Source organism: Chlorocebus sabaeus, chromosome 6, assembly GCF_047675955.1.
Source record: "Chlorocebus sabaeus isolate Y175 chromosome 6, mChlSab1.0.hap1, whole genome shotgun sequence".
Classification (NCBI taxonomy): Eukaryota; Metazoa; Chordata; class Mammalia; order Primates; family Cercopithecidae; genus Chlorocebus; species Chlorocebus sabaeus.
The window spans coordinates 26,163,111-26,176,683 of NC_132909.1; the positions used below are offsets into that span (position 1 = coordinate 26,163,111).

The window sequence follows — 13,573 nt, forward strand, 5'->3', positions numbered from 1 at the left end:
CTGTGGAGGCCTTCACCACGTTGTAAGGAGGTGGCTGACCAAATGGTATCCATTGACTTCTTACACCTCCTTTTATTTCAGAAAATATTGCAGGCAGATTGGGAGTAGTATTTGAGAGGTTGCTTCTCTCGTGCTGGTGTTGGTTTGAGGGTTTGAGTCCAATCCTTAGTTTTTTTTTTGTTGTTGTTGTTGTTGTTGTTTTTTTTTTGAGACTGTGTCTTGCTCTGTCACCCAGACCGGAGTGAAATGGCACGATCTTGGCTCGCTGCAACCTCCGCCTTTCCCAGGTTGAAGCGATTCTCCTGCCTCATCCTCCCAAGTAGCTGGGACTACAGGCATGCACCACTATGCCCGGCTAATTTTTGTGTTTTTATGGAGATGGGATTTTGCCGTGTTGTCTGGGCTCATCTCGAACCCGTGACCTCGAGTGATCTGCCTGCCTTGGCTTCCCAAAGTGCTGGGATTACAGGCGCCAGCCACTGTGCCCAGCCTGAGTCCACTCCTTCTGCCGGCTCAGACATCTTGGGCACATCTATTTGTCTCGGCATCTGGGGTGTAAGGACGCCCTTAAGAATAGTGTTTAGTTTGGATGGGCAAGGGAGGGTCACAGTCCAAGGCACCCCTCTTGTCAGGGTGTTAGACTCTGGTCCTGCCCTTCTGGGTGGAGTATGGTTGGTTCTGGTGAAACCTTGAGAACAAGTATGCATCATCCTCAGGCTGGCTGTGAAGCCCACCCTGCAGGTATTGAGAGGTGCTCATCTATTTGCTGTGGTCTGTAATTGATGGAGCAGGCGTGGTGGCTTCCTTGTTGTTACGATTCTATCTGTATTATGGCCTAGCTGCTCACTGGTTTTAAGTAATGACGTTCCGTTTAGGAATGTGGAGAGTCATTGCTATGTATCGATGGTGTTTCCTCGGGAAAAAGCCCAAGTGTATCTTCTCACAGCAGAAGAGGTTTCTGAAAAGTATTAAGGATTAAATATGAGGACAACGAGTTAGATTTTACTATTGATTTTATAGAATGCAGTCTCATGGAAATTTTCTCTGCAAGATATGCTTGAGATGACCATAGCATTTTATTTTTCCTAGAGCCAGGATCTCGCTCTGTCACCCAGGGTGGACTGCAGTGGTGTGATCCTAGCTTGCTGCAGCCTTCATCTCCTGTGCTCAAAGGGATCCTCCCTCCTCTGTCTCCTGGGTAGCTGGGACTACAGATGTGTGCCACCACACCTGGCTAATTTTTTAATTCTTAAATTTTTTGTAGAGACGAGGTCTCGCTATTTTGCCCAGGCTGGGATTGGACTCCTGGACTCATGTGATCCTCCCACTTCAGCTTCCCAGAGTGCTGGGATTATAGGCATGAGGCACCACACCCACTCAACATTCTTTAAACATGTTCATAAATGAAGACTTCAGCTTTCTGAAAATAAATTGCTGGGATGACTCTAATGTTACCTTTGTGAATGAAAACAGAGAACTTTGAAAGAATCTGGGTTGGGCCTGGTCACTCACGCCTGTAATCCCAGCACTTTGGGAGGCTGAGGCAGGAGGATCACCTAAGGCCAGGAGTTAGAGACCAGCCTGGGCAACGTAGCAAGACCCCCATCTCTACAAAAAATTAGCAGTGCATGGTGGCACACCTTTAGTCCCAGCTACTTGGGAAGCTAAGGTGGGAGGATCACTTGAGCCTGGTAGTTCAAGGCTGCAGTGAGCTATGATTGTACCACTGCAGTCCAGCTTGAGAGACAGAGTAAGACCCTGTCTCAAAAAAAAAAAAAAAAAAAAAAAAGACAAGAACGAACCTGTACCATTCTTGGCTGCAGCTTTGCATGCTTTTGGCCTTCCTTACATTACTGGGTTTCTCATAAAAAGGATGTACCCCTTTCTCTAGTAAATCCTTGCTGATGTACCCCCCCTCTTCCAATAGCTCATTCTTCCCTGAAGATTCAGTCTTGGGAGACCTACCTCTCTTCATCACTGCTGTCTAAATCGTTAACCAGAGTTGCAGAAAGAGTGCTGGATTTACCCGGATAACAATGTGTGATGTTTCTCTGACCCTAAGCTGCTCAGCTGTGAACCGCAGTGTAAAGCGGATTGTTAGAGCTTTATATAGCACACAGCAGCTGGGGCAAAAGCGCCTGTCTCAGGTGCTGGTATTCATTTGCTAAGTTAACCCTCCTGGGGGACTGCTGGGAGGAGCCTGCTTGGCAGAGGCCCCCAGGAATGGCCTATCCCCAGAGGTGCTGTCGGCTCTATCTTTCGGTGGACCTCCAAGTCAACACTTAGAGGGCTGTAAAGAGACATCCTTATTCCACAAATTTCTCAGGGTTTGGGGGCCTTCTGGCAGCTGCTGGCTGGAAGAAATTCCCTTTACTTCCCACCAAGACCCTTTTTCAGGAAGCGAATTTGTCATTACATGGTTTGGTTGCAGGTGCTCAAGGGAGCATCGAACTGTCTTGCTAGAAATGATTTTTATTTCATAAAGTATTATGAAAAATACCTAGAGTTTTGCCTTTTTTTTTTGAGATGGAGTCTTGCTCTGTCGCCCAGGCTGGAGTGTAGTGGCACAATCTTGGCTCACCACAACCTCTACCTGCCGGGTTCAAGTGATTCTCCTGCCTCAGCCTCCAGAATAGTTGGGATTATAGGCATGTGCCACCACACCTGGCTAATTTTTGTATTTTTGGTAGAGAGGGGTTTCACCATGTTGGTCAGGCTGGTCTCAAACTCCTGACCTCAAGTGATCCACCCGCCTCGGGCCCCCAAAGTGCTGGGATTACAGGTGTGAGCCACTGTGCCCGGCCCTTGCCTTTTTTTTTTTTTTTTTTTTCTTTTTGAGACAGGATGTTGCTCTGTCACTGAGGCTGTAGTACAGTGGCATGATCATGGCTCACGGCAGCCTCCAACTCCTGGGCTCGGGTGATCCTTCTACTTCAGCCTCCCATGTAGCGGGGACTACAGGCATGCACCACCACACTAGACTAATTTTTTATTTTTTTGCAGAGGTGAGATCTTGCTGTGTTGCCCAGCTGGTCTCAAACTCCTGGGCTCAAGTGATCCTCCCACCTCAGCCTCCCAAAGTACTGGGATTACAGGAGTGAGCCCCTGCACCCAGCCGTAGATTTTTGTATCTAGGTGAACATTACCAGCAATATGAAGATCTAAACTTATTAATTGGGGTGGATCCTTGAAACACCCAAAGAGATGGAGGAGTAGTTAATCTCTGTCTGTGTCATGAATTCCCCGTATATCTTCCTGGATTTAGCCTCGTGGCCATTTTATTGATTGATTGATCGAGTCATTGAGACAGAGTCTTGCTGTGTCCCCAGGCTGGAGTGCATTGGCGCAATCTTGGCTCACTGCAACCTCTGCTTCCTGGGTTCAAGCAATTCTCATGTCTCAGCTTCCGGAGTAGCTGGGGCTACAGGCATGCACTGCCATGCCTGGCTAATTTTTGTATATTTGTAGAAATGGGGTTTTGCCTTGTTGGCCAGGCTGGTCTTGAACACCTGGCCTTAGGCGATCTGCCCGTCTCAGCCTCCCAAAGTGCTGGGATTACAGGCATGAGCCCCTGCGCCTCGCCTATTTATTTATTTTTGAGATGGAGTCTCACTTTGTTGCCCAGGCTAGAGTGCAGTGGTGTGATATCAGCTCACTGCAACCTCTGTCTCCCGGGTTTAAGTGATTCTTCTGCCTCAGCCTCCCGAGTAGCTGGGACTACAGGTATGTACCACCACGCCCTGCTAATTTTTTGTATTTTTAGTAGAGACGGGTTTCACCATGTTGGCCGGGCTCTTACCGAACTCCTGACCTCAGGTGATCCATTCACCTCAGCCTCCCAAAGTGCTGGGATTATAGGTGTGAGCCACTGCGCCTGGCCATGTGGCCATATTATTTAATAGGCACGTCCGAAAAGCAAGACCCCTTTCTCTCCAGCTGGTTGACACTGGGAAACTGAGACCAGCTTGTAAAATGGCTTTCCTGCCCAAAGGCCCCAGAGAAGACAGCAGGGAATTGGGTTGTGCAGGCATTTGGTCAGAGGCGTGAGGAGGGAGGGAGGGAGGCCAGGGCAATGTGAGTTTCCATCTGGAGGACGATGGTGGGTGCTGCATTCCACGCTGGAGATGGCACATTCCACATATACATGCAGTCAGGGTGCCGCCGCCATCCCCTTCCCCTGCCGGGAGCAACTGTCAAAGCCTCCACTTCCAGGAAGCCCTTCTCCCTGCCTGACGTCAGCCCGTCCTCCGTCCCAGTGAGCAGGTCCTGTGTGAGGCGGGTGAGAGGCACAGCCGATACTGCTCTGGAAGCTGATACTGCTCAGCCCGGGTTGTTGCTGGGGCACTGTGTGTTGAAGGATCTGCACCGACGTCTCGTGGTGTGTTTGATTTTTTTTCCTGCAGGAGTCTGAGGGATTTGGTGACAGGCTGTTCCTTAAGCAGAGAATGAGCTTACTCTCTCAGATGACTTCATCTCCCACCGACTGCCTGTTTAAGGTGAGACACCAAGACGTCTCTGTGGGTAAAGGTGGGTGAGGAACGCTGCATCTCTTGGCAGCATCAGGGTTGGCCAGGCATGGTGGCTCGTGCCTGTAATCCCAGCGCTTTGGGAGGCCGAGGTGGGTGGATCACCTGAGGTCATGAGTTCAAGACCAGTGTGGCCAACATGGTGAAACCCCCGCCTCTACTAAATATACAAAAATTAGCTGGGTGTGGTGGCGCATGCCTGTAGTCTCACTACTCGGAAGGCTGAGGCAGGAGAATGGCTTGAACCGAGAAGGTGGAGGTTGCAGTGAGCCACGATTGTGCCATTGCACTCTCGTCTGGGCAACAGAGAGACTCTGTCTCAAAAAAAAAAAAACAAAAAAAAAATCCATCAGGGTGGTGGTCTGCATAAACCCTGAAGTTCCATTCTGTGCTCAGTCAGCATGGGTGATAGGAATGCTGAGGTTTTAAATCTGGGATCAAGGCTGGATGGGATGGCTTACTTCTGTAATCCCAGCACTTTGGGAGGCTGAAATGGGAGGATCACTTGAGGCCAGAAGCCTGAGACCAGCCTGGGTAGCATCATGAGTACCCATCTCTACAAAACAATACAAAAATTAGCCAGGTGTGGTGGCGGGCACCAGTAGTCCTAGCTGCTCAGGAGGCTGAGGTGGAAGGATCACTTGAGCCCAGGAGTTGGAGGCTGCGGTGAGCTATGGCTGTGCCATTGCACTCCAGCCTGGGTGGCAGAGTGAGACCAGCACATTCCCCATCTCCCCCCGCATACTATGCTGTAGCTGTGCTGGGCAGCACACAGTGGGCGCAGGCCAGGCCTCTTGCTTTCTCAGTTCCTCAAAATACTACTCGTTTTTCCAGGCCAGCTCAGTGGCGCCTCTGCTGGCAGTCCTGGCAGAGCTGATGCCTCCGCTGGGCTCAAGGAGCCCCTTGTCAGACGTTTGTGGGTGTGTGCACTGGGTTGGGAACACGGTGCCTGACTTCCTGATGGTCTGGTCACCTGGCACACAGGGGCAGCTCTCTGCTCAGACACTGGCCACAGGCAGGCCGCTAAGGTGCCCACAGGGCAGTCCGTGAGGGCTGGGCAAGGGCAGAGCCCTCTGGGGGAGGCTGCTGGGCTTCCAGGCAACCTGGAGCCAGAGTGGGTCCCGGGGAAGAAGCACGTCCAGGAAGCACAGGGTGAGCTCCGCAGGTTTGTGTGTTGATGGGGTTTCCTGCTCATTGCAGCTATTCTCTTTCCATTGCAGGCTGAGGCTCTATTAGAATAAAAGAGGATCCCCTAGTCCATAGCAAGTATAAAAATAAAAATAATAATGATAAATAAACAAAATACAAGATGAAGCTGGACTTGGTGGTGTGCACCTGTGGTCCCAGCTATATGGGAGACTGAGGTGGGAGGATCGCTTGAGCCTGGGAGGTTGAGGCTGCAGTGAGCTCTGATTGTGCCACGGCACTCCAGCCTGGCCACCATAGCAAGACCTTGTTTCTAAAAAAAAAATAATAAATTCTGTTATTTATCACCCTGTAGGGATTCACTGAAAAAAAAAAAAAAGAATACAAGAGGAACAGGACTGAGGTTTTTTCTAGTGAGGTGCCAAAATCCACACTGATGTTCAGAGATGTGTTGTCTGCCCGCCATTCCTATTGCTTTATGAATTTTGTCACTTTTTTTTGTTTTTGTTTTTGTTTTTATTTTTTGAGACAGAGTCTTGCTCTGTCACCCAGGCTGGAATGCAATGGTGTGATCTTGGCTCACTGCAAACTCTGCCTCCTGGGTTCAAGTGATTCTCCTGCCTCAGCGTCCCGAGCTGCTTGGATTACAGGCGTCCGCCACCACGTCCAGCTAAGTTTTGTATTTTTAGTAGAGATAAGGTTTTACCATGTTGGCCAGGCTGGTCTCAAACTCCTGACCTCAAATGATCCGCCTGCCTTGGCCTCCCAAAGTGCTGGGATTATAGGCGTGAACCACCGCTCCAGGCATATTGTTCTTTTTTTAGTTATGGAAAACTTTTAACATTTCCAGAAATAAAGAGAGTAGTAGAATGAGCAGAGGCCACCTTTGTGCAGTTGTTTCATCTCTCCCCACCTGCTTTCACCACCGCCAATATGATTACGAAGGAAATGCCAGAGAGCAAATCATTTCATCCATAAACACGTAGATGAACGTTTCTAAAAGGACTCTCGGCCAGGCTCAGTGGCTCACGCCTATAATCCCAGCACTTCGGGAGGCCAAGATGGGTGGATTACTTGTGGTCAGGAGTTTGAGACCAGCCTGGACAACATGGCAAAACCCCATCTCTACTAAAAATACAAAAATTAGCTGGACGTGGTGGTGGATGCCTGTAATCGCAGCTACTCGGGAGGCTGAGGCAGGAGAATGGCTTGAACCTGGGAGGCAGAGGTTGCAGTGAGCCGAGACTGTGCCACTACACTTCAGCCTGGGCGACAAAACGAGACTCCATCCAAAAAAAAAAAAAAAAAAGGACTCTCAAAAAATTTACTCCTAATAATTGAGTAATTCCTGCGTGTGGATAGCATTTTGGATGTCACTTTTCAGCACATTGCATCAGGTAACCAGAAAGAAGTGGAGAGACTTCTGAGCCAAGAGGACCACGATAAAGATGCCGTCCAAAAGATGTGTCACCCTCTCTGCTTCTGCGATGACTGCGAGAAACTCGTCTCTGGGTAAGAGGGTGCTGGTGGAGGCTCGGTGTGCCAGGAAGCAGGAGACAGGAGGCCTCCTGGACCTTCTCCACTGTGCGCTGTGTGACTGCAGATAAAGACTATCCTCCTTGCCCCCCAGCTGCCTCTGCTGTACGGTGGAGATGATAACAGCTGCCCCTTTGGAGAATCAGATAGGTTGGAGGCTGTCAAATCACTTGCTCATCGGCGGACTGGCCACCCGGGTAGGCTGGTTATAGGGCCTGCCCCAGCCTCAGAAAGGAGGTTTTAGGATGGGAGGAATGTCAGTTGTTCCCAGTAAGATTTTTGGTTTCTCATTATCCTTGTCAGGCTCTTTTGCTGGGTGTAGAGGCCTAAAGGGTTGGTGGGGGAGAGACTCCAGGGCCAGGTACCTCTGTTCCTCATGCCAGGTGAGCCCTGGGACAGTCCCGGAGACACACATCTTACGGGGCATCCTGTGGGCCGCCTTCTCTCCGTGGCACCTGCCTATCTACCTGGTCAGAGAGAGGCTTTGCTGTGCCATTCCCCTGTGTAGTTTTCTGTCTCTTTCTGTATCCTAGGAGGTTGAATGATCCCTCAGTTGTCACTCCATTCTCCAGAGACGACAGGGGTCACACCCCTCTCCATGTGGCTGCTCTCTGTGGTATGTGGTCCTGGGCTGGCCCCTAGGAGCTGTCACAGCAAAGGGATGGTGCCCAAGGTGACCCAGCAGAGAGGTCTGGCTGATGGGCTGGGGGTTGGCAGTTGGGGCTGCGTCACGGGTCCACCCTCCAAGGGTCAGAAGGAGAAGAGGAGCAAATGTTCCACAGGCCTCAACGGCCAGCCTGCTGCCTCCTGTGCTGGGTGAACCCCCCTGCGTGGTTCCCACAGCATGGAAACACTGCCTAATGCTGCCCCGGGCTGGGGGCCCAGTGAGGGAAGGCTTGAATCTGAACTATGGGAACGGTCTCAGAATCGTCAGCTTGCAGTTCTTGTGGCCCTGCCTTTAAAAAATATTATTGTCTTTGAAAGTATACATTTGGCTGGGCATGGTGGCTCATGCCTGTAATCCCAGCACTTTGGGAGGCCGAGGCGGGCGGATCACTTGAGGTCAGACATTCGAGACCAACCTGGCCAACACGGAGAAAGCCCGTCCGTCTCTACAAAATATACAAAAATTAGCCTGTCGTGGTGGTGCACGCCTATAATCCCAGCTTCTTCGGAGGCTGAGTCAGAGAAACGCTTGAACTTGGAAGGTGGAGGTTGCAATGAGCTGAGATAGCACCACCGCACTCCAGCCTGGGCGACTGAGCGAGACTCTGTCTCAAAAATAAATGAATGAATAAATAAATAAATTAATTAATTAATTAAAGTGCACTTTCAAGATAGAAAACATAAGGTCTTCCAGAGTCCCCGGCCATCCCTGTCTCCCAGAGATCGTTGTGATTGATGGGTGTCTGGGGTGTCTGTGTGGATGTGTGGACGTATAAAGTGTGTGCTGCTCTAGGGCTCATAATATTCTGCTGTGTGCGGTTTTTCTCTTAGCACTATGCAAGAATATGTTTACTTGTATTTTTTAATGGCTGCATAATATTCCATCTTAGGAACTGATGAGTCATGGAACCTCTGGAAGTGTAAGGCTCTTTTCCATTATTTTTTATTGCTGAGAGGTGGACTTTGGCTGGATCCCCTCCAAGGTCTACCCCAACGTGTCCGGAGTCTGCAGAGCCTTACTTGATATTACCTGTAGGTCCTTTCTAGCAGAAGAAGTGTCTACCCTGTGGTTCATGCCCAGGACTAGGAGGGTACAATAGTGTTGTGGTTTTACAGTTAAGGTGTGGAAGTCCTCTGTGCCTTCCTTCTCCATTGTGCCTTCTGCTCCGCAGGGCAGGCATCCCTCATCGACCTCCTGGTTTCCAAGGGCGCCGTGGTAAATGCCACAGACTACCACGGGGCCACTCCACTCCACCTGGCCTGCCAGAAGGGCTACCAGAGCGTGACGGTGAGCAGTGGTGCCTTTGTGGTGGGCGGTCGCTTTGCACCTGTGAGCTTGGTGTTCTGCGCGGGTGACTGTACGGTCATGCTGGCTACCCTGCACCCGTCTCCTGGCACTGTGTCCTCGTATCACAGCAGCTCTGCTGCAGCAGTAGTCAGGAAGTCCAAGGACTCCCGGGGTGTCCTGGGAAGACTTTCTGGGTCTCCTGGACAAGATCGTTAGGTTTAGATTTGAAACTTCCTAGCCGGACGTGGTGGCTCATGGCTGTAATCCCAGTGCTTTGGGAGCCCAAAGCAGGAGGACTGCTTGAGCCCAGGAGTTCAAGACCAGCCTGGGCAACCTAGGGGAGACCCTGTCTCTACCAAAAAAATTTTTTTTTAATTATCTGGGCATGGTGGTGTGCGCCTATAGTCCCAGCAACTTGAGAGGCTGAAGCGGGAGGTTTGCTAGAGGCCAGCAGGTTGAGGCTGTCGTGAGCAATGATCGTGCCACTGCACTTCAGCCTGGGAGACAGAATGAGACCCTCTCTCTAAAAAGAAAAACTTCGTGATCATCTAGGGGAAGAAAAGGTGGGGCTTCAGACTTTTTTCTTCAGTCTCTAAACTGTCAGGAAGGATGGGTGTTGGTATACTTTGAGTAGTAGCATAAATAAGATTGAAGATGGTAACAAACGGCCTCCCCTGCTAAGACTGAAGGCCGGGCCTCCCAGGGAGCCAGCTGTGCCCTGCTCATCGCTTTCCTTTATCTCCGCAGCTGCTGCTACTGCACTACAAGGCCAGCGCGGAAGTGCAGGACAACAACGGGAACACCCCGCTCCACCTGGCCTGCACCTACGGCCACGAGGACGTGAGTGGCCCTTGCTGTTCCCGGGGTGGGGGGCTGCGTTCACCTTTTCCCACTCATAGAGAAGTCGGGATATCTCATTAGTCTCATGTATTTTGTGTCGATAATTATTGAAACACCGGGTGTGTAAATTTTTTGAATATGAAAGAATGTTAGGCCAGGCACGGTGGCTCACGCCTGTAATCCCAGCTACTTTGGGAGGCTGAGGTGGGCAGATCACCTGAGGTCAGGAATTCGAGACCAGCCTGACCAACATGGTGAAACCCCGTCTCAACCAAAAATACAAAAATTAGCGGGGCGTGGTGGCGGGCGCCTGTAATCCCAGCTACTCGGGAGTCTGAGGCATGAGAATCAGTTGAACCTGGCAGTCGGAGGTTGCGGTGAGCCAAGGTCGCACCATTATACTCCATCCTGGGTGACAGAGTGAGACTCCATCTCAAAAAAAAAAAAAAAAGGAATATTTAATATATTACAGATGCCATATTGAAGTAACAAAAATTTAAAAAGAAGTCGCTCATTTTCTTATCCTGAAGTCAAATCATTTTCATTTATCCTTGCTACTGTCTGGTTCTTACTTGTATACGTATTTAATTTTTACATTTTCTGTTTTTATTATTTACTTATTATTTATTTATTTTTGAGACAGGGCCTCACTCTGTCACCCAGGCTGGAGTGCAGTGATGGGATCTTGGCTCACTGCAACCTCCGCCTTCCGGGTTCAAGCGATTCTCCCACCTCAGCCTCCTGAGTAGCTGGGATTATAGGTGTGCGCCACCACACCCAGCTAATTTTTGTATTTTTAGTAAAGTCAGGGTTTCACCATGTTAGCCAGGCTGGTCTGGATCTCCTGGCCCTGAGTGATCTGCCCATCTCAGCCTCCCAAAGTGCTGGGATTACAGGAGTGAGCCACCACACCTGGCCTTTATTTTTTACTTTTTAAAATTAGAAAAAAAAATTTTTTTTTGAGACAAGGTCTTGTTCTGTTGCCCAGGCTGGAGTACAGTGGCATGATTTTGGCTCACTGCAGCCTTAGCCTCCTGGCTCAAGCCATCCTCCCACCTCAGCTTCCCCTGGGACTAAAGGTACACACCACCACGCCTGGCTAATTTTTGTATTTTTTGTAGAGAAGGGTTTTCACCATGTTGCCTAGGCTGGTCGCAAATTCCTGAACTCAAGTGATCCTTCCACCTCAGCCTTCCAAAGTTCTGGGAATACAGGCATGAGCCACCATGCCCGGTTCACTTTTATAATAACATCCAAGAATTGTGTAATTTCCATTTTCACGCCCTGTTTCACCGCTATGTGCTTATTTTTTCCTACTTGCCCTTCCTCTGGCTTCTCTCCATAGTGATATATGGATAGATTTACACACGTGTGTGGGGGGTCAGGCCTGGCCAGGTGGTTGATGTATGAGGATGGCATCATGCCCTGTATGTTTTTATACCACTTGCTTTCCTAACTTAACCCTATGTTACAGAAATCCTCTAGGTCAGTCACTGCTGATCTAGCACATTCTTCTTTTTTTTTTGAGACAGAGTCTTGCTCTGTTGCCCAGGCTGGAGTGCAGTGGTGCGATCTTGGCTCACTGCAATCTCTGCCTTCCGGGTTTAAGCGCTTCTCCTGCCTCAGCCTCCTGAGTAGCTGGGATTACAGGCACATGCCACCACACCCAGCTAATTTTTGTATTTTTAGTAGAGACAGGGTTTCACCATGTTAACCAGGCTGGCCGTGAACTCCTGACCTCAAGTGATCCGCCTGCCTCGGCCTCCCAAAGTGCTGAGATTACAGGTGTGAGCCACCGTGTCTGGCCATCTAGCACATTCTTTAATAGCTGCAGTGATCTATCGTGTGTTGTGTCAGTGGTCTCTAAGACCACCCCCGGGCTCAACGATTTTCTGGGAGGACTCACAGAACTCAGCATACAGTCGCACTTGCAGCTGTGGTTTGTCACAGCAGGACACAGAACAACATCAGCAAAGGAAACAGGCACATGGTGGAGTCCAGAGGAGAGCAGGGGTGAGCTTCAAACAGTCTCTCTCGGCCGGGAACAGTGGCTGGCACCTGTAATTGCAGCACTTTGGGAGACCAAGGCCGGCAAAATGCCTGAGGTCAGGAGTTCAAGAACAGCCTAGCCAACATGGTGAAACCCCATCTTTACCAAAAAAATACAAAAATTAGCTGTGCGTGGTGGCACACACCTATAATCCCAGCTACTCAGAAGGTTGAGGTGGGAGAATCACTTGAACTCAGTAGGAAGAGGTTGCAATGAGCTGAGATTATGCCGCTGTACTCCAGCCTGGGCGACAGAGCGAGACTGTGTCTCAAAAAAAAAAAAGGTGTCTTTTCATGGAGCCACACAGGATGGGCTCCGTTCTTCCAGCAGTGAGTTGGAACCACACACAGGAAGTGTGGTCCACTCGGGAGGAACTCAGTCCCCAAGAGTTACTGAAGGCTAGTCCCATAAGCACCTTCCGGACAGCATGTTCCAAAATGCCATACTCCCAGAAGAAACTCAGCGCTCAGCATAAACCACATTGTATAAAACAATTCAGGCCCAGTATGAGCCACCTAATCAATTAGGGAACTTTGGGAACACTCCCCACATCCAGGCACCCATAGAATGTTTCAGGCCAACAGGCAGTCTTGCAAGCAGGCTTCTCAGTGGTCAGCAGTCTCGGGCCTGCTGTAGTAACTCTGTTCTGTACATGGAGATATCACAGTTTTTGCAGCCACTTCTTACTGATTGGCAGTTTCATCCTTTTGAAAGCATGAGGTGTCCTGGCTGAGCGCGGTGGCTCACGTCTATAATTCCAGCACTACGGGAGGCCGAGATGGGAGGATTGCTTGAGCCCACGAGTTTGAGGCCTGCCTGGGCAACAGAGCGAGACCCTGTCTCTACAAAATAAGAAATAAAAAATCCAGGCATGCTGGTGCATGCTTGTAGTCCCAGCTGCTCAGGAGGCTGAGGCAGGAGGATCGCTTAAGCCCAGGAGTTCAGGGCTGCAGTGAGCTATTACTGCACCACCGCACTGCAGCCTGGATGACAGAGAGAGATCCTGTCTCAAAAAAAAAGAATGAGGCGTCCTGATCAGATACTGTGACACCTCTGAGTTCTGTCTATTACTGTACGTTTGCTTGGTGAGGAGGCCGAGGAGAGCACAGAGCTTGTCGAGGCTTGGTACGTCCGTGAGCGATGCTGTTTCCCCATCTCTTTGCAGTGCGTGAAGGCTCTGGTCTACTACGACGTGGAGTCGTGCAGACTGGACATTGGCAACGAGAAGGGAGACACCCCTCTACACATTGCTGCCCGCTGGGGCTACCAAGGCGTTATAGAGACATTGCTGCAGAACGGAGCATCCACCGAGATCCAGAACAGACTGAAGGAGACGCCCCTCAAGTGTGCGTTAAACTCAAAGGTAGCTCTTCCCATCTCCGGGCGGCAAGATGACTTTGAAAGAAGATCGATGTCCGTCGCTTAGGTCTTGGCCTCATAGACAAATTATGCATTAGTGCCTGAGGGCAGAACTTGGCTTGCACCCTTTCTGCTGCATGTGGGACTTGATCGTTAATGGGT

The 13,573-nt window shown here is 50.2% G+C and overlaps 1 protein-coding gene across 4 annotated transcripts in view; it reads left to right on the forward strand.

Moving 5' to 3' along the window:
* ANKRD27 (ankyrin repeat domain 27) overlaps positions 1-13,573 on the forward strand; it is a 79,104-nt gene that overhangs the window by 38,858 nt on the left and 26,673 nt on the right. For all 4 annotated transcript variants that reach the window (XM_007996210.3, XM_007996209.3, XM_037991500.2 and 1 more), the window contains 6 exons: positions 4,404-4,496; positions 7,057-7,184; positions 7,742-7,824; positions 9,047-9,162; positions 9,910-10,002; positions 13,218-13,415. In XM_007996210.3, coding sequence (XP_007994401.3) covers positions 4,404-4,496; positions 7,057-7,184; positions 7,742-7,824; positions 9,047-9,162; positions 9,910-10,002; positions 13,218-13,415 — 711 coding nt within the window. The remainder of the gene's footprint in view (positions 1-4,403; positions 4,497-7,056; positions 7,185-7,741; positions 7,825-9,046; positions 9,163-9,909; positions 10,003-13,217; positions 13,416-13,573) is intronic.